This window comes from Tribolium castaneum, chromosome 1 (genome assembly GCF_031307605.1).
Source record: "Tribolium castaneum strain GA2 chromosome 1, icTriCast1.1, whole genome shotgun sequence".
Lineage (NCBI taxonomy): Eukaryota > Metazoa > Arthropoda > Insecta > Coleoptera > Tenebrionidae > Tribolium > Tribolium castaneum.
Genome location: NC_087394.1, coordinates 36,778,268 through 36,797,560, shown reverse-complemented (window position 1 = coordinate 36,797,560; position 19,293 = coordinate 36,778,268). Strand labels below are relative to the sequence as shown.

The 19,293-nt window shown below is 36.8% G+C and overlaps 5 protein-coding genes across 9 annotated transcripts; 2 read left to right on the top strand and 3 right to left on the bottom strand.

Moving 5' to 3' along the window:
• The first annotated feature begins 5,839 nt into the window (after positions 1-5,839).
• LOC662327 (uncharacterized protein) lies at positions 5,840-7,330 on the top strand. The gene is made up of 4 exons (XM_968429.4): positions 5,840-6,401; positions 6,456-6,592; positions 6,710-6,794; positions 6,845-7,330. The coding sequence occupies exons 1-4, from the start codon at positions 6,132-6,134 to the stop codon at positions 7,214-7,216; spliced, it is 864 nt and encodes a 287-aa protein (XP_973522.1). The 5' UTR covers positions 5,840-6,131; the 3' UTR covers positions 7,217-7,330.
• Positions 7,331-7,697: 367 nt separating this feature from the next.
• Positions 7,698-9,426, bottom strand: LOC662365 (uncharacterized). Its single transcript, XM_064359745.1, has 6 exons — positions 9,171-9,426; positions 8,970-9,119; positions 8,794-8,924; positions 8,492-8,744; positions 8,051-8,443; positions 7,698-7,848 (listed from the first exon to the last, which is right to left on the bottom strand). The coding sequence occupies exons 1-6, from the start codon at positions 9,277-9,279 to the stop codon at positions 7,715-7,717; spliced, it is 1,170 nt and encodes a 389-aa protein (XP_064215815.1). The 5' UTR covers positions 9,280-9,426; the 3' UTR covers positions 7,698-7,714.
• A 102-nt stretch (positions 9,427-9,528) lies between these two features.
• On the top strand, positions 9,529-15,845 carry LOC662398 (uncharacterized). Of its 2 annotated transcripts, none has more exons than XM_064359746.1 (4): positions 9,529-9,682; positions 13,512-13,673; positions 13,722-14,480; positions 15,586-15,845. In XM_064359746.1, exons 1-4 carry the CDS (start codon positions 9,580-9,582, stop codon positions 15,720-15,722), a joined length of 1,161 nt encoding a protein of 386 aa, XP_064215816.1. In that variant the 5' UTR covers positions 9,529-9,579; the 3' UTR covers positions 15,723-15,845. The 2 variants fall into 2 exon arrangements, with proteins under 2 accessions (XP_064215816.1, XP_064215817.1); XM_064359747.1 differs by lacking the exon at positions 9,529-9,682 and adding an exon at positions 12,096-12,873.
• Positions 13,188-17,798, bottom strand: LOC662434 (uncharacterized). Of its 4 annotated transcripts, XR_010336286.1 has the most exons (9): positions 17,570-17,797; positions 17,430-17,518; positions 17,108-17,374; positions 16,904-17,053; positions 16,556-16,686; positions 15,897-16,509; positions 15,584-15,845; positions 13,720-14,555; positions 13,188-13,665 (listed from the first exon to the last, which is right to left on the bottom strand). XR_010336286.1 is itself a non-coding variant. In XM_008192348.3 (7 exons), exons 3-7 carry the CDS (start codon positions 17,178-17,180, stop codon positions 15,822-15,824), a joined length of 987 nt encoding a protein of 328 aa, XP_008190570.1. In that variant the 5' UTR covers positions 17,181-17,374; positions 17,430-17,518; positions 17,570-17,798; the 3' UTR covers positions 14,716-15,821. The 4 variants fall into 4 exon arrangements, 2 of the variants coding, with proteins under 2 accessions (XP_008190570.1, XP_973621.2); XR_010336284.1 differs by lacking the exons at positions 13,188-13,665; positions 13,720-14,555 and adding an exon at positions 14,716-15,235; XM_008192348.3 differs by lacking the exons at positions 13,188-13,665; positions 13,720-14,555 and having other exon boundaries at positions 14,716-15,845; positions 15,901-16,509; positions 17,570-17,798.
• Positions 17,799-17,982: 184 nt separating this feature from the next.
• On the bottom strand, positions 17,983-19,285 carry Su(P) (Suppressor of ref(2)P sterility). Its single transcript, XM_968559.4, has 3 exons — positions 18,992-19,285; positions 18,543-18,940; positions 17,983-18,493 (listed from the first exon to the last, which is right to left on the bottom strand). Exons 1-3 carry the CDS (start codon positions 19,283-19,285, stop codon positions 18,025-18,027), a joined length of 1,161 nt encoding a protein of 386 aa, XP_973652.1. The 3' UTR covers positions 17,983-18,024.
• Between the last annotated feature and the right edge of the window lie 8 nt (positions 19,286-19,293).

The following is a 19,293-nucleotide window of genomic DNA, read 5'->3' as shown; positions in this document are numbered from 1 at the left end:
TTTTGTCTTTAATTTCAATGAATGAAAGTGGCTTGCTCAAAATTTAATGCAAATAAACATTTTTTTGGTTTCATTTTTATTATTATTTTTTTTAATGCTACAAACGGTAGCCAACGAGGAAGCGATATGAAGGTAGGTGTATTTTATTGCTGTGTCGTATTTATTTATTTCACAAACCAATAATTTCATAAAACTTAATTGCAATTAAAATCTTTAAATGCGGTGTTGAAAGTGACATTTTGAGTGACACATTTTAAATACAGTAACTATAAATAAAATAAAACACTCAAATAATTTATTGCCACGTAATAATTTTGTCTTTAATTTCAATGAATGAAAGTGGCTGCTCAAAATTTAATGCAAATAAACATTTTTTTGGTTTCATTTTTATTATTATTTTTTTTAATGCTACAAACGGTAGCCAACGTGGAAGCGATATGAAGGTAGGTGTATTTTATTGCTGTGTCGTATTTATTTATTTCACAAACCAATAATTTCAAACGTATTGTGTATTTTTTATTTTGTTTAATATTGACAAACGTTGCTTGTTGTAACTTTCATGCAAATAAAGATTTTTATTGGTGTTGTTTTAATTTTTTAAATGTCTTGCTACAAACAGTAGCCAACGCAGAAGCCATATGAAGGTAGGTGCATTTTTTTGCGTTTTATCTTGTGATGTGTTGATTTAATAGCTTGTGTGCCATATATTATACCGTATTGTGTATCCTTTATTCTGTATAATATTTATTAAAGTCGCTTGTTGTAACTTTCCTACAAATTAATTTTTTTGTTGGTTGTGTTTTTAATTTATTTTTTAGGTTTTGCTACAAATGGTAGCAGATGCAGTACAAAAGGTAAGAGCATTTATTTAACGCCAAGTGAAAAAGCTTTGATTTTTGTGTACTATTTTTTCATTTCACAAACCAATAATTCCTTTATTCCCTTCATTTGAAATAATCATTGTTTACCTCATCCTTATATCCTTTTTTCCTGGCAAGAATGCTCTAAACCTCCACGTGGTTCTTGCTGGACAAATTAGTTATTAGCTAATTTGACCCTTTAGAGCAATCCTTCAATATAATATGTATTCTTGATTGTTTTTTACACCTTTTAAGTTATGTCGCTTTTTGTAATTTTCATGCAAATAAAGATTTTTTAATGGTGTTGTTTTTAATTTCTTTTTATTGTTTTGCTACAAACAGTAGCCAACGTGGAAGCCATAAAGGTAGGTGCATTTTTTCCCTTCAATTTATCTGTGGTATTGAATTTCTTATAGTTTGAGTGCCACATATTATGTTGTATTGTGTGTTTTTTATTTTGTATAATATTGATAACATGTAACTTTTATGCAAATAAAGATTTTTTTAATGGTGTTGTTTTTAATTTCTTTTTATTGTTTTGCTACAAATAGTAGCCAACGCAGAAGCCATAAATGTAGGTGCATTTTATTTTTGTCACGTATTTTTTTTTATTTCCAATAATTACCAATAATTCTTTTATTTCCCTCATTTTCTAATAATCATTGTTTACCTCATCCTTATATCCTTTTTTCCTGGCAAGAATGCTCTAAACCTCCACGTGGTTCTTGCTGGACAAGTTAGTTATTAATTTGACTAATTAGAGCAATCCTTAAATACGAATTTTTTTTATATTCGTTAAGATCCTAAGGGTCGTTTGTCCGAACATGATTTTTGTACAGTCAAAGGCCCTATTAGAGGGCTTGATTTCCTACAAAAATTAAGAAAATTGCAGGATATAAAAGGGATGAAAAGAAAATAAAGTTTTCGAAATAGGGAAATTTTATAGAATCTTTAAAAATTCATTAAGGTTTCAAGAGGTGTTTGTCCGAACATGAATTTTTTACAGTCCAAGTCGCAATCGGAGGGCTTAATCTCTTGCAAAAATTAAGAAAATTGCGGGATATAAAAGGGGTGAAAAAAAATAACGCTTGCAAAATAGGGAAATCTTAAAGAATCTTAAAAAAATCATAAGGTCCCAAAGGGTGTTTGTTCAAACATGATTTTTTCACAGTCGAAGGCTCTATCGAAGGGCTTAATCTCCTGCAAAAATAAAGAAAATTGCAGGATTTAAAGGGTGTGAAAAAAATCGGTTTGCAGTGCTTCAATATAAGAATAAAAAATTCAGAAATTAAATGCAGTCAAGTTTTAATTTTTAATAGAAACACATTACAATGGTCAAAAGATGATTTAGAGTCCGCAAAATGACAAATCGTCCACGGTGGTAGGAGTGCGCAGAGACGAAAACTCGTCACGGACGAGTCCAATCTTTAAATTAGGGGTGTTGGTAGAAAACAGTGGCGTGGCGTGGCGTGGCCCTACATCTGTAGGGAATTCGTCTTAAAGTTTAACATTTCAATATTACCAGTTATAGTAAAGATACCAGTAGAAACATTTTTTGCAATAAACGCGTTTTTACTCTTTACTCATTGTGTATTTTCATTTATTCGACCTCTCTGCTTTGTATTTCTAGGAAATCAACGTGTATTAGCATTAGATATAATATTTACTATTTCATCTTGCTATTATTGAATAGAGGAAATAGTAACTACTACAAATTATAAATCTCAAACCCTTCTTGATCATGGAATAGTTTTTTGCTACGCCACTGCTCAATCTCCCCACTCGATGAAGTACGCATTGGCTCCGCCTATCGTGGTCGTTTACGGAGTTTCCGAGCTCTAACAGGTTTAACAGCGTCTTATACCAACAATGGAAAACAAAATTACCAAAATTATTTAAACAAATTTGAGTATTTGCATCGTTTATCTTTAACTTATTTGCATTAAATCGCATTTTTTTTTTATCTCGGCCAATGTTTGATCCACGATTAGATCACAGAGATATTCCAATATTTTTAAGATGGATATACTTAAGTTTACAGACATGTGGATGTATGGTTGCATAATAGAACACAGACCAAAAATTAAAATCGTTTTAGCACAATCTTATAGACTTTCCTAAGCCTTCTCAGCCTTTACGAGTTGTTAAAAGTGCAAAAACGGCACTAGGTTTGACTTTTTAATGATTGATTTTTTTTCATGATTTTTGTCGGTTTTCGGTACCTGGAACATTTATCATGCAATAACTCCGAAACTTTTAAAGATAACCCTATGAAGTATATTATCGTTGGAAAGCTTTTTCGGTTATCTATTTTTTTCAAAAAAGATTATTGTTTTCCGACTAATAATTTTCGAGCAAATTGCAAATAAAATCAAAAATTGGTATAATTTTAAAAAATTTATAACTAAAAAACTATTGGGAATTTGGCAATTTCCTCGATGCCAATCGATTCCCCGGATCATTTTGCATGGGTATGGATCAAAACAGTTCCATTTTTTAGAATAGTTTAGCCGTAAATGAGAAAAAAAAAATTAAAAAAAGTTAACACCCCCCCCATTAGAAATCGGTCAATTTTTAAAGTGTTTTAAAATCAAATGAAACCGATTCTATCTTATAGATTTTGATGTGCCCTTTTCGATCTAAAAAAGCGTTTTCTTCTAGCTCTTTTAGTTTGGCCGTAATCGGCGTTTGAAAATTGAAAAATTTTTTGCGAGATATCGCCTTGAGTCCTATGCCATTTTGTAGAGTTTTTTATTCCGGTTATCCTCCATTTTTCCGTTTCTCGATATCTCTAATAGTTTCGCCGTAATTGGCGATTGAAAATTGAAAAAAAGTGAAAATGGAAGCCTTTTTTTGCGTTTTTCTCGGAAACTGTAAGACTTAGAGCAACAAACAAAAAACTATCTGATAGCGCTTAATTTTATCTATTTTTTCGACCGAACCCGGAGTCGCTTTGGGCAACGGTTCCGGCTACAGAGGCGATCAAAGTTTTGCACTAAAAAAATTCATAAAAAAAGAACTAAAAGTAGTAGAGAATTGCGGTTTATTCCATTGAACTCTACGGCTCATTTTACATATTATATCAATTTTTCACAAGATTTAAAAATTTTTTAATTTTTTTGACTAATAATTTTTCAACAAAAAAATTCATAACTCAAAAACTAAAAGTCGTAGAGCAATGCGGTTTGTTCCAGTGAATTCAGCGGCTCATTTTCTGTATTATACCAATTTTTCACGAGATTTAAAATTTTGAATTTTTTTGCTAAAACTTCCTGAGTAATAATACACTTACCTTCAAAAAGGTGAAAAAATTAATTTTTTTTAAAACTCGTTCTATCGTAGGTTTTCGGACTTGTATAAGCCCTTACATTCCTCTACAGTTGTTAAAAGTAAAAAAAAAGTCCAAATGTTCGATTTTTTGATGTTTGATTTTTTCAATTTTCGTCGCAGTTTTTGTCGATTTTGGGTACCTGGAACATTTCTCGAGCAATAGCTCCGGAACTATTAGAGATAACCCTATGATGTGTACTATCTTTGGAAAGCTCTTTTAATGATCTATCAGTTGCAAAAAAGATTATTGTTGTCCGACTTATAGTTTTCGAGAAAATGCAAATAAAATCAAAAATTAGATCATATATTCAAAAATTCATAACTAAAAAACTATTGGGAATTTGGCAATTTTCTCGATGCCAATCGATTCCCCGGATCATTTTACATGAGATGGAATCAAAATAGTTCCACTTTTCCAAATAGTTTTGCCATAACTCGGAAAATAAAAAAAAACACAGCTATAAAACATGAGTTTATTGAATAGAAAATATTACATTGGATATAGAAATACTAGTAAATCATCTTATCATTATCAGACTGCGTGTAGAAATAACACCAATAACACCAAACTAAACCAATAAGTACAAGTGAAGCAATTACAATCCTATAATAACCAAATTTAAAATTCCCAAAGGCCCATCTTCACCCTTTACCTCAAATAGCTCTGCGAAGCGCCATAGCAGCCGCACTCGCCCGAAGGCCGCAGAAAAGAATCGCTCCTCCTGGAGCCCCCAGGACTCAAACTCGTGGAACTCATCCCGTAGGAGGTGTTGTAGCAGCTATCCATCAGCGAGCTCGTGGACCGGGACCTCCCGCCTCCGCCACAGCAGCCCCCTCCAGAAGGCACCGACAAAAACGACGAACTCTTCGGCGTGTTATACGGCGTGTTGTACGGAGTCTTCATCGAGACGTTGATCGACGAGTCCCCGATCCTGGTGGAGCTCATCAAGGGCGCGGAGCTCGGCGACTTGAGCGAAATGAGCGAACTCTGGGGCACGTTCTGCAGTGCAAGACTGAGATCGGAGCGCGATTTGCGCACCGGGGGGTAGTCTTCGGGGCTGCTATTGTACGTGACTTTCCTGCGGACGAGGTACTCATCCACCGTCACGGTGGCCCCAGGGGATGGACAACCGCAGCGTCTAAAACCAGAACCGCTAGACATTTTTGCTGGGACTGAGGGAAGAGCAGCGGTTTCGGCGATTAGATAATTTTTTGAGTTGAGTTTTTTTGGGCCTTTGGTGGGTAGGCAACCAGCAATACTAAAGGTATAGTAAAAGAAGTAAATTAAAGAAAAATAAAGCAATAATACACAATTTTTGTACAGGTAACTTGTTGTTAGGCTTATTTTCGTCAAGATTTTTGCGATTTTGGCCGTGAAAATGTTGATAATGATAACGAAACTGAAAAAAGTGAATGTTTCAGAATGGGTATGAAATTAGAAAAAACACAAGAAATTTTATGTAGGTGTTTTATTAGTCTGCGTTGAATTAAAATTAGTTTTATCCTCAGCTAATCAGTTAAAATGCAAATAAGTTAGATTTTTTTAGTCAAGTTTTGCGTGTGTTTTTCAGAATAATCGATATTTCGTAATGTTTCCAGAATAATTAGTTTAGTGTAGACGTAACGCCACTTGAGCGTGATAACACTGATAAGAAATAATGAAAAAAACGAGTATTTATTTCCCAATTTGGATCAGTTTTTAGTGTGAGACACCGCCTTAAGCGCTCCACTGTCAATTACCCCAGTGCTTGCTGTCATTTTTACGTCAAAACTGTCATACTCTAGTGCACAACAAATCCCGCGATTTTTCCCGTTTTCTCAATAATAATGTGACCCAGTGCCATGCCGACAGCCCCCATTCTCCAAAAATGCCCCCCATGCCACCATGTCGCACGCAATCGACAATCCTAACCTCAAAAGAATGTTAGTGCCCCCTTGACCATGATGGAATATGAATACACGTCGTTTCGCAAAGAAATTGACTTTCATAATCGATGTTGTGGCGGAATGCTTTGGTGCATCCGCGATATCTGTGGTATCATTTGTGCAATCTTAACGTGGTTACTTATTTTGTATGCGGAATTTGTCGTCATGTCTGTCATACTCATTCCAAGCCCGTATCCGTTCTACAGTGTTGTCAATGTTGTTATTTTTCAATTTTGCGCCTTTTTGGCGTTTTCATCGCATCTCAAGACCATGTTCACGGACCCGGTGAGTGCCCACTTGATCCAAACACACAAAATTTTAACCATTTCACCAATCAAGGGTGCTGTGCCAAAAGGAAACGCTACGAAGGAAATGATCAAGCAGATGGGGTACAGGGAGGGACAGGTGATATTCAAGTGCCCAAAATGTTGCAGTATTAAGCCAGACAGGGCCCACCATTGCTCAGTCTGTCAACGGTAAAACAACTGAACTTACTTGTTACCATGGCTACGTATGTTAAGTCGTCATGGTAACTGCTAGAATTTTCCTTAAGGCGGTGTGTTTGCTATAATTTACTAAGTATATGATTTCAGTTGTATAAGAAAAATGGACCACCATTGTCCATGGGTCAATAATTGCGTTGGTGAGAACAATCAAAAATATTTTGTATTATTTACTGTAAGTTTAGTACAGTTTTGTTAGATTTTTTCCTATTTTGAATTTTATAGTTTTATATCGCCGTACTTTCGCTACATTCTCTCTTCTTGGCAATCAACCAATTCCTGATGTGCATCCGCCACGAGTGGAAGGAATGTACAACCTATTCGCCTCCTGCGACCGTTGTGTTGTTGCTCTTTTTGATTTTCGAGGCGCTTCTTTTTGCTATTTTTACAGCCGTTATGCTTGGTACGCAAGTCCAAGCAATATGGAACGATGAGACTGGAATTGAACAGTTGAAAAAGGAGCAAGCTAGATGGGTGAAAAAATCACGATGGAAAAGTATCCAAGCTGTTTTTGGCAGGTTTTCCATATTGTGGCTGTCGCCGTTTGCCAAACCTGCACCAAAGTATAAAAACGAGCTCGATCTTTATTCCGTTTAATTATTTATTGACTGGTTTTTATGAAACTTAAGACGGTACTTTAAAGTCACCCGTGATTATTTATATTGATGTTTTCCATGCACGCCCCTATATTTAATAAAAACCTAAACAGAATTGTCTTATTTCACGTCATTTCAAAGTATTAAAATAAAAAGGTGGTGGTGTATGGTTGGTTGCATACCCATTGATAGTTAAATCAAGGTTATTTTGGTAGTTTGACGTGTAATTTTAGGAAATACGAAGACAAATCTTTATTAAACAATCTAACTGTACTTTTAGTGATCAAAACAATGTTCGAGTCGTATTAAAAATTTAATATTATGCAACACACCACTTTGGTGTATTGGTAGTTGCATATCTTTGTAATTTAACAAGTTATTGAAAAACCAAATAAAAACAGAAACCAATCACCACCAAGCTCAATTTGTTCAAAACTAACAAATTTATTGTAAAGTATTGGGTTTACAAATAAAATAATAGCGGTGTTGAATGATTTATTTATGGTAAGACTAACATTCCATTAGGGGCCCCACACGGAATCTGGCGGTAGGTAAGGGAGAAGCCCCGATTGGCCACATCACTTACATCATTCTCGTCCGTTACCACAGTTAAAACAAAGGGCTTAGACGAACCTGAAAAATTATGTTAGGCAACACGTAATACACTACAGTTATTTATTTTATTATTCGTATTTTTTACCAAATAGTTGAACAAGAGACATGTACACGCTTGCTCCAGTTGCATTAGGTATTTTTTAACCAATATCAAACAAAAATTATATTGTTGGTTATGCAACACATTATACACCAAATCACAAAATTGAAATTTACTCACTTATAACGGTGGGTAGTTGGTTCCCGCAAAACCTGTCGGCCCCTACTGTAGTCCCATTGGCATAAATGGGGTTGGGAATGACCACAAAGTCAGTATTACACATGGTGCCAATGACCGGAAACCCGGGTAATCCCACACTGGAGGCGTCCGCGAAAGCGGTGTCATTGCTCACTGTGAAAGAGGTATCACCTGGTCCTTGACTCCATTCAATTGCACAATACCCTGGTTGCATTTGCACACAAACCCCATAATTTTCATTGGCTAATTGTCTGGTTCCAGGTCTGGTCATGTTCATGGGGTTGATAACAAGGCCCCCACTTAACGTGGTACCGTAATTGAAGCTGTTAACGGTGCCTGAGAGGGCAGTGTAGTACATGAGACAGCCAGTGGGGGCTAAAAATTGTGTTGAAACTGTTGGTTTTTAAGTTGAGTTGTTTGTACCAAGACTTGGACAATCGCAAGCCAATTGTGTGATTTTAATGTTCCAGGACCGTGCAAAAGTCAGCGCTCCGGTTGCTATCATTAGAATAATGTCGCTGTCGCCGTTGAAATTAATATAAACGTGTTCGCCACTGTTTTGGCCGCAAATAATGGGCAAATTTGAGGCCCCACCTGAGATGATCAAAGAGTCGGTAATGCAGTTTCCATTACCGTCAGGTTGGGCCAGGTTTAGGTTGAGGAAGTCCAAGCGCACCTAAGCCACGTTACAATCAATCAATTTTTGATGTAAGGGGAATACCAACTTGGCAAATGTCCGAGTTGCATTTTTTGATGGTGAACGTGCACGAGCTGGAGTTTGACACCGTGTTGGGGAATCCCCGGTTTGTGAAATACGTGTTGTTGTAGCTCGAATTGCCGCCGCATGTCCCTTGAACTTTTTTTGAATTAAATTAGTGAATGTTATTGGTTGAAGGGTTACAAATGCAACAGGTGCCGATCCCATTGGCGCAGCTACCGGAGGCTACACCCCCCAAGTTGTGGCATTCCCATTTTGTGTAACACGTGCCAGTGTAGCCCTCCAAGGAGTTACAGACGGTGTTTGGGAATCGTACAACTCCCACAGGCCAAACTGGAATCATACACGTTTAGTTTAATGTTTTCTTTTTGGGTTGTTTCGTACATTTGGAGTGTCTGAAGTTGATGGAGACTGGTTGATCGGTTTTAGATAAAATTGGCTGGAAATAAGTTAGTAAGAGAACGATTAAAACACGCTTCATGACTGCAATCATGTTGCAAATGCTATTTTTTCGTTGTGTTAATAATGGTACCACGTTTACAAGTGTTAATTAGTTTGTAAATAAGTTTTTAGGATGTAATAACTGTGCTGATTAATAAATTGGGCTTTTAAACAGTTATTTTATTTTTAGTTAAGTTCCTATGTGTAATAGTAACCGAACAAGTTTCGCACCACCTTCATAATCACTTTAACTGTTAAATCACCGAATTTTTATTTGTTTATTAATTATTAACGTAAAGTTTTGGACTAGATTTTGCAAAAATGTCTCAGTCAAATACAAGTAACCGCGAAAATGTATATGAATCAATGTTTTGTCAAACTCGTTTTAATTTGTGTCTTCTTAATACTAGAAAATGAATCCAAAAATGCTGGTGCGAGCAACAGAAATGGCAAATGTAAGTTTAATTCAACAATGATTGTTTACTAAGCGACATCAAACCAAATAATTTAAAATCAAAAGGAGTATTAGGAAATTTAGGTGAAATTTTGCAAAATTTTAAAAATGGATTTCGTATCAGGATCACAGGAACGCAAAAGGATAATGAAAAAAGATATATAACTCAAAATCCACGCATGTGTATAATTGGTTGCATACAAACGCGGCTAAAAATTTCGTGACCTCTTTGCGTTCCTATGATCCTGATACGAAATCCATTTTTAAAATTTTGCAGAATTTCACCTAAATTTTCATTCACTTATCAAAATTTTTATAAAAATTTACGAAAATCTGTAAATCACAAAATGCGAAATATCTCCGTTCCTGTAGGAGATAGAGGGGTGGTTCTGCCCTTTTGAAAACCCTAGGGCCCCGTAGTATTTTTCCTGGGCTATCGAATAGGCTAGGTCCCGTTCCCGTATCTCCATCAGGAACCGAGATAGCATTGCACGTTTTTATATCAACAATCGAAGCACATGACGTAATAGTGCTTCAAAAGTTACGTATGCACGCAAAATTTCAAGTCGCTACGACAACAGGAAGTGCCCCAAAATTAACTCGCAAAATATGTTTCCAAATAAATCGCATTAAATAAAGTCTTTTAACAAAAAAGCTGAAGTTTTTTTATTACAGTTTTTATTCAACTTGCTTTGTTTCTTGTCATTCTGAAATTACAAATATTTTGAACCCAAATTTGAGGCACTTCCCGTTATCGTAGCGACTTGAAATTTTGTATGCATACGTAACTTTTGAAGCACTATTACGTCATGTACTTCGATTCCCGATTTAAAAATGTGCAATGCTATTTCCGTTCCTAATTGAGATAGGGCAACGGGACCTATCCCATTCGATAGCCCAGGAAAAATACTACCGGGCAGTAGGGTTTTCAAAAGGGCAGAACCACCCCTCTATCTCCTACAGGAACGGAGATATTTCGCATTTTGTGATTTACAGATTTTCGTAAATTTTTATAAAAATTTTTAAAAGTTGAAAAAAATTTAGGTAGTTTCAAGAATTTATATGAAAATTCAAGAAAATTTGTGATTTAGAAAATGCGAAATATCTCCGTTCCTGTAAGAGATAGAAGGGTGGTTCAGCCCTTTTGAAAACCCCAGGGCCCCGTAGTATTTTTCCTGGGCTATCGAATAGGCTAGGTCCCGTTCCCGTATCTCAATTAGGAAAGGAAATAGTATTGCACATTTTTAAATCAAGAATCGAAGCACACCACGTTATAGTGCTTCAAAAGTTATGTGTGCATGCAAAATTTCATGCCGCTGCGATAACGGGAAGTGCTCCAAATTAACGTTAATAAAATTCAGACAAGCAATAAATATTGCCAGTTGTCCATCCTTGTTAAATTTATAGGTTATTGTAATAATTTAGAAACGTACAGGTTCCTGTAATTATTTTTTTTTTCGAAATTACAGATTTCTGTAATTATTTAAAAATTTACAGGTTTCTGTAACTGAGTGTTTTACAATATCATGTTTAGATGGCGACAATGAAAATTCTTTGTTGTCATTCTGAAATTACAAATATTTTGAACTCAAATTTGAGGCACTTCCCGTTATCGTAGCAACTTGAAATTTTGCATGCACACGTAACTTTTGAAGCACTATAACGTGATGTGCTTCGATTCTCGATTTAAAAATGTGCAATGCTATCTCGGTTCCTGATGGAAATACGGAAAGAGGACCTAGCCTATTCGATAGCCCAGGAAAAATACTACGGGGTGGTAGGGTTTTCAAAAGGGCAGAACCACCCCTCTATCTCCTACAGGAACGGAGATATTTCGCATTTTGTGATTTACAGATTTTCGTAAATTTTTATAAAAATTTTTAAAAGTTGAAAAAACTTTTGGTAGTTTCAAGAATTTTTATGAAAATTTACGAAAATTTGTGATTTAGAAAATGCGAAATATCTCCGTTCCTGTAAGAGATAGAAGGGTGCTTCTGCCCTTTTGAAAACCCTACCGCCCCGTAGTATTTTTCCTGGGCTATTGAATGGAATAGGTTCCGTTGCCGTATCTCCATCAGGAACCGAGATAGCACTGCACATTTTTATATCGAGAATCGAAGCACATCACGTTATAGTGCTTCAAAAGTTACGTGTGCATGCAAAATTTCAAGTTGCTACGATAACGGGAAGAGCCCCAAATTTAAGTTCAAAAAATTTAAACAAGGAACAAGTATTGCCAGTTGTCCATCCTTGTTAAATTTATAGGTTATTGTAATAATTTAAAAAATTTCAGGTTTCTGTAATAATTTTTTTTTCAAAATTACAGGTTTCTGTAACTATTTAAAAATTTACAGGTTTCTGTAACTGAGTGTTTTACAATTTCATGTTTAGATGGCGACAATGAAAATTTATTGTTGTCATCACCATGTATAGATAGTCCTGGTGAACCAACTTCCCTTATTTTCCATTGTCGGGCGCAAACCAAAATGTGGAGCAAGTTGGAGCTTTTATTTTATCTGACAGATGGCACCAGCGTAGACTGGGACTGTCACAATGTTTACAAGAAAAAAGATACACGCATCACGTTGTTAAAAATACGACATTTATGAAGAACAATTAATACCTGAAGGATGCCCGCACCGAATGGTAGTGGAGTTTTTTTTCTGGAAAGCATTTATTCTGACTTCAATGTTTCGATGTCTTTCGCGGCCGAAAATGCATCGAACCGAAGTTTAGAACTATTCAGAAAATATTATTATTTCAGCGCGAAAAAAGCAGAAGTTGTTACAAGATGATTAACTTGGGTGCTGAGATAACATTTTTTAATTTCGCATCATTTTTTTATAAAAAACAAAGAAAATTTGTGAAATTGTGACAGTCCCAGTCTACCGTGCTGCCATCTATCAACTTGCTCCAGCGTTAGAATCAATTATAATAGCGAGTTGGTTTACCTGTCTGTCTCTATATCGTGGTTGTCATTCTGAAATTATAAATATTTTGAACTCAAATTTGAGGCACTTCCCGTTATCGTAGCGACTTGAAATTTTGAATGCATACGTAACTTTTGAAGCACTATAACGTCATGTGCTTCGATTCCCGATTTAAAAATGTGCAGTGCTATCTCGGTTCCTGATGGAGATACGGGAACGGGACCTATTCCATTCGATAGCCCAGGAAAAATACTACGGGGCAGTAGGGTTTTCAAAAGGGCAAAACTACCCCTCTATCTCCTACAGGAACGGAGATATTTCGCATTTTGTGAATTGCAGGTTTTCTTCAATTTTTATAAAAAATTTTCAAAGTTGAAAAAAATTTAGGTTGTTTTAAGAATTTTTATAAAAACTTAAGAAAATTTGTGATTTAGTAAGTGCGAAATATCTCCGTTTCTGTAGGAAATAGAGGGGTGGTTCTGCCCTTTTGAAAACCCTTAATAAGTTGATTATATTCATTGTTTTAAAACAGAGTATTACAGTAATCTGTAAACTTTGTAATTAAAAAAAAACAAGTTACTGTTTAAATAATTTTATTAAAATCGTGTTCCTGTGATTGTTATACACATTTTAGTTTTAAAGTTTTGCAAAACTATTTAATTTAATTATATTATAGATGAAATGAAAGAGATAAAATGTAAAGATTTCCTAAAAAATTACAAATTAAAAGATAGGCAACCGCAACCTACAAAATTCATCCTTGTATAGTTGGTTGCCTACATTTTTTTAAATTGCGAGAATTTACATCGTTAATTAAATAAATTTAAAAATTTCTAAATAAATAAATTATATCATCGTCGTTTGTAGCAAAAAAGCATTAATTTTGTAATTTTTGTCAAGTTTTTCCACTTGGCTGGGGAATTGGCCTGGTCCGATTTGAAAATTCGGTCTGTGGAGGTGCTGACGGTTTTGAAGGCACTTGCTACACCCGAAGACAATGCAACGAAATAGGCGGAGTTGGGGCAGGCCCATGTGCCAAAGGAATCGGCGTTTGCTGCATAAGTATGAGAACTTAATAAAAAAAAAATCGTTTTTATTATTTACTCACAGTTCAAATAACCTGCGGGGGCTCCTCTTCCTACAACAACACCTACTTCACCAGCCCCAACTTCCCTACACCTTATCCTGGGGGCTCCACCTGCACGGTCACCATCCCCAAGTGCAACCCCGACATCTGCCAAATCCGCATCGACTTCCTCGCCTTCTCCTTGGCCCAACCCGACGCCAACGGCACCTGCACCACTGATGCCTTCTACGTCATTGGCGGCGCCTCCAACGTGCCGGTGTTATGCGGCGAGAACAGCGGACAACACATCTACGTCGACTTTAACGGCGACAGCGACATCCAACTCGTGCTCAACACCAACGCCGCCGCCACCGCCGCCTCCAGGGCTTGGAACTTCAAAATCACGCAAATTGGCTGCGACTGCCCCACGAAAGCGCCCACCGGGTGTTTACAGTACTACACTGCCTTAAGTGGCACTGTTAGAAGTTTTAATTATGGTACCACTGGGCCACAGACGGGGACAAGGCAACTGGCGAATGAGAATTATGGGGTTTGTGTGGAAATGCAACCTGGGTATTGCTCCATCACCTGGGGGACCTCTCCGGGGGACATGTATGCGTTTACGGTGACGGGGAATACGAACCAAGCGGTGGGGAATGGTACCATTGGGCCTCCTTCAGCTCTTTCAAATGGGAATTGTACCACAGATTTTGTGGTTATTCCTAACCCGAGTTATGTGAATTCGAGTTTAGTGGGACCTAACACTGACCGGTTTTGCGGGAATGGGTTCAATTCAGTTACAAGTAAGTCACTTAGAAAATAAACAGATTGCACCAGCGCATTTGAATTTTTCGGAGTGAAAAATTAAGTACAAATTTCTGTAAAAGAAAAGAATTCTGTGTTAAACTAAATCCCAGCGACGACACTTTTTGAGCTAAGAAAACCCACCAGAAACCCCCAATTCGTGCTCCATTTTCACTCTAAAAATTCAAGTGCGCTGTTGTAAAATTCTACTATGAACTGACATGAGATATACGAATTTTGGACCGAAAAGGTAACGAATGAATAATAGAGACCTTCTTGCGTTTCTGTGATCCTAATACACATTTAGGCTTTAAATAATTATAAAATTGCTAAAATTTCCAACTAAAGGATAAGCAATCCAGAAAACGCTCTTGTATAATTGGTTGCATATGAAAAACCATACATAATAAATTTAAAAGGATAGGCAAATCCGCAATACACTTGTGTATAGTTGGTTGCATATATAAAAGCTGTCGGAGAGTAACAAGGCTCGCAAAAAACAATAAAAATTTACAAAATTTTGAAATAGAAGACTTAATTTTTCTGTAACAGTGTTTCTATGTAGATTATTTTATAAATTCTTCTCTGAAAGCTTCTTTGCAATTAATATTTAACATTGCCAAAAATTTCTTTGTAAACAGTTTTCTAATCTCCATTTTTCCAAAATTCTTCTATAGATTCGTCTAGAATTGTTCTAGACTATTTTGTAGCACTGTTTCTGTACAAAACTTCTAAAGCGCAGTTGATAATTATCCTAAAAATAGACTTTCTCACTGTGTCTTACAATTTATAAACAAAATGTTTGAGATAATATCCTTTAAAAATTATTTTGTGATCTTAGAATAACCTTGAAGGCCTAAAACTTTTCCAAATACTCACAGAACTCACTAAAATTGCGAAAAAAGCAACACTATTTCTTCCTGTTCGTGTATAAGTAATAAAAAATGCTTACAAGTTAAAGCATTTCATTACTCATACAAAAACTACAAAACGAATTCTCTCATTTTAACTCTTAAAAAAACAGACGCTACGAAATAAAATTGAAAAAGTTCCAATTTTTTGCAATGAATTAACATGAAACAGTTTATTAAAATTTGCTTACAGCTTCATCCAAACCATTTGTCCTGACTGTGGTGACTGACGGCACCGACATCCCGCCCACTGACGAAGCCAACCGTGGATTCTCCCTAATGTACACCCAAAACCAATGCTCAGGCACTGGCAATTTATTCGGCAAATAAACAATTATGTAGTAATAGTGGAACACCTCCTTTGCATAAAATTAAGCGAAAATCCCCGATTCTGTGTATCATTAACTTCATTCCCGTTTGTTACAACCGTTAGAACGAACGGTTTAGAACTCGCTAAAAAATTACAACGTGTAAACGGTCTCCACAATTAACACCCAAACGTACTAACAACTGACGGGAAAGCCGTACCACAGAAGCGATCCGAATTAACTGCCGTTCCGTTAACGTACGACGGGTTCGGAATGACCACAAAGTCGGAATTGCAGTCAGTTCCAGTCAAGCTGACCATTCCTAAAGCCCCCACATCGCCAGACACTACAAAAGAATTACCAGACGCAGCGCTCCATTCGATTGAACAGTAACCGGGAACCATGGCAATACAAACACCGTAATTTTCGTTAACCAATTCCCGGGTGCCGGGAAGTCCAGTCATTGGGTCAATTTCATTGGTCGAAGTGCCGTAGTTGAAGCTATTAACAGTGCCAGACAAGGACGTGTAGTACATGAGACAGCCAATGGGGGCTCGAGTCGGACAATCGCAGGCGATTTGAGTGATTAAAAAATTCCAGTTTCTCCCAATGCTATCACCACTTGATGTCATTACAGTTAATTGGATGGTGTTGTTTCCGTTAAAATCGACGTAAACGTGTTGGCCGGTGTTTTCGCCACAAATTATAGGGACAGGGGCTGCGCCTCCTGTGATTGTGAGGGCGTCAGTGTCGCAAATGCCTTGCGGGTTCGGTTGGGCTAGATTTAAGTTGAGAAAGTCAATTCGTACCTAAAACCGTAATTTTGGTTTTGTTGGCAAAATTTTGGTAGTTTACTTGACAAATATCATCGTTGCATTTTTGGATTGTTAAAGTACAAGTGGTTCCGTCTGTTGAAGGGTTGGGGAATTCGTCGTTGCTGAAGTAGGTGTTGTTGTATCTTGTGGTTTCGCCACATTGGCGAGTTACTGAAAAAATTACCGTTGCGATAAACCAAGTGCCGGTTTTATAATTACACATTTATAAATAATTGGATATTTAATTTAATGGAAACTTTAAAACATTCGTTAACTTACTACATTTCATTTAATTAATGTATTGTAAATGCTTCAAGTGCTTTTATTGCTTGAAGAAGTATTTGTATTTATTGATTTAAGAAATATGGGGACTGAAAGTTGCACTTACTGACGCAGCAGACGCCGATGTTTTGGGCACAAGAGCCAGATCCAACGCCGTCTACGTTTTGGCACTGCCAGCGGGTGTAGCACGTGCCAAGATTGTTGCTAGCTGAGGTGCATACGCTATTTTCGAAACGAACCAAACCGACACCAAAAACTATTGGATTTACTTATTAATTTTTTGAAAAAACTGTGATTGTTGTTTACTTACATTTGGATGTTCGGTTTGGTAGAGCTGGGTAGAATAAAACAATAAAGTTGAAAATGAAGGAAAGTTTAAGCATATTGTTTCAAATGAACCAAGTTGGTTCGAGTTGTAGAGTTTTAAAGGCATTGGGAAAAAAGTTGAAACGGTGGTTCAGACTTCTAATCATTTGGTGTTGACCCAAGGTGCACGGACCGTTTAGTCATTAGAAACTTATTTTTTTCTTCAAAGGTACATAATGTAGAGTACTGTTTGTTCCTGTTCCCTCTGTACCTGAAAGTTTTTCCTGGTTGGTAATTAGCTTACTTAAAATTTGTAATTAGCTTACTTTTTTGGATTTTGCTTTTGGTCGAACATTTTTACCACTTCTCCGTTTGTGAGTTTCTGTTGTTGGAAACTAGCCCCTTATTTCTTGAGCTGAATTTATGTTTATCAACTTCGAATTATCATTAATTTAACTTTGCTTACCAATTTTATTCCTTGTTAAACAGCGGTTACATAACCTCACTTAAAAAAAAAACAGTTTGTGACCTAACTGGGAAACAGGTAGTTGTAGAATTTTGACAAGAATTAAGACTAAAATCTATAACTGTTTTCCGAAACGTAGATGTAGTTTAAAAAATAAGGCAATTTTTAAAATCATAAACTACAAAAATTTAAGTTTGTACCTCCGATAGGCAACCACCAATACATTTGGTCTCTGCCTATAAAGTACATATTAAATATTGTCGAAAAAACGCATGTTTATTTATTAAAAAATAAATACAGTTGAACCAAACAAAAACATTTTTTAAAATAATTTGAGTACGTTAAGTTTAGAGACGTAAAATGGCAAAATAATGTATTGTGTTGCATAACTTCGGGAAAAATAAAAAACAAACCACTTACTAAAACGATGTTTTAAAACCAAAACTACAATACAATTAAACAAACTGTGCCCCCTCGTGGCCATTAACCGCCTCCTTCATCGGATAGTACCATTCGGCAATTTTCGTATGTTTTACAATGTCCTTAAACGCCTGACACCCTTCAATACTGCACAAAACGCCATAAACGGCCAAATCGGCTAAATTCGGTCTTTCCCCGCCCATAAATTTCGTCCCTTTTGCTTTAATCGACTTCATCCAGAAATTGCATTCGTCGTAGAAACTTTCCCGGACGTCCCTCTTCAAACTATATTTTTTCTGCAGTTTTTTTCCAATTAAATACATAGCTGAGGCCCCCACGAAAATGATAAGGTTGCGTTCCCATGATGGAAAATTTTTCTCCCATTCGCCCACCTCTGAAAACCAATTGAAAGCCTCGAAAGCCTCCTCTCGCGTTCTGTAAACGTTGGGGGAGAGGACATGGACGAAGACTTCGTCTACCCACTTGCGCCACTGTCGCTCCTCACTATAAAAAAAATAATTTTGAATCAAATTGGCTGGGTGTTTGAAGTTACTTGATTTCTCTTGAAATTTTGTTTTCTCCTAATACTAGAAAATATTTGTTCATAATTTCGCTTTTCTTCGACCCGTCTTCATCAACGTAGGTGATGTGGGGGTAACACTTGACTGTCTCGCGTAAATCCTTCCTGTCTTTGATGTACGTTGATAAGGCGGAAATAATCATAGAACTATCGTTCAGGGGTTGGTAACCTTGTGGCAAATCGGCCACTAAAATGGGGACTTTCTTATACGGTGACCACTTGATTGATTGGCGCAAAACCGGGTCAACTTCCACCACATCGTACGAAATACCGTAATAATCCAAAAACGCCCGGACTTTGCAACAAAACGGACAAGTTTGGTATTGAAAAAGCGTTAATTTAAGGCCGGACCGGTCTTCAGGAAACCGCACCTGTAACAACGCCCAGTCACACAATTTTAGTACAATTATTTCATAAAAAACCTCGCGACTTGGTGCAATTTTTGGCAACTCCTCCAGGATCGGTATTGCAGTTTCCTCATTAATGATGTGCCCCCGGGGCTGATTCAGCCGATGAATGGAGTACCCCGTCCCCACCAAAGCCCCCACAGTGACACCGGCAAGCCCCAACTTGAACACCCCCTTCAAACTCCTGTGTGTGGTGTAATTACGGAATGACACGCCACCGCCCCACACGCCCACCAAATTAACACCACTCGGACCCAATCTGAGCAAATCGCGGCCGTGTCGTCTCAACCCATGCGAAAATAAAGACATTTTTCCCA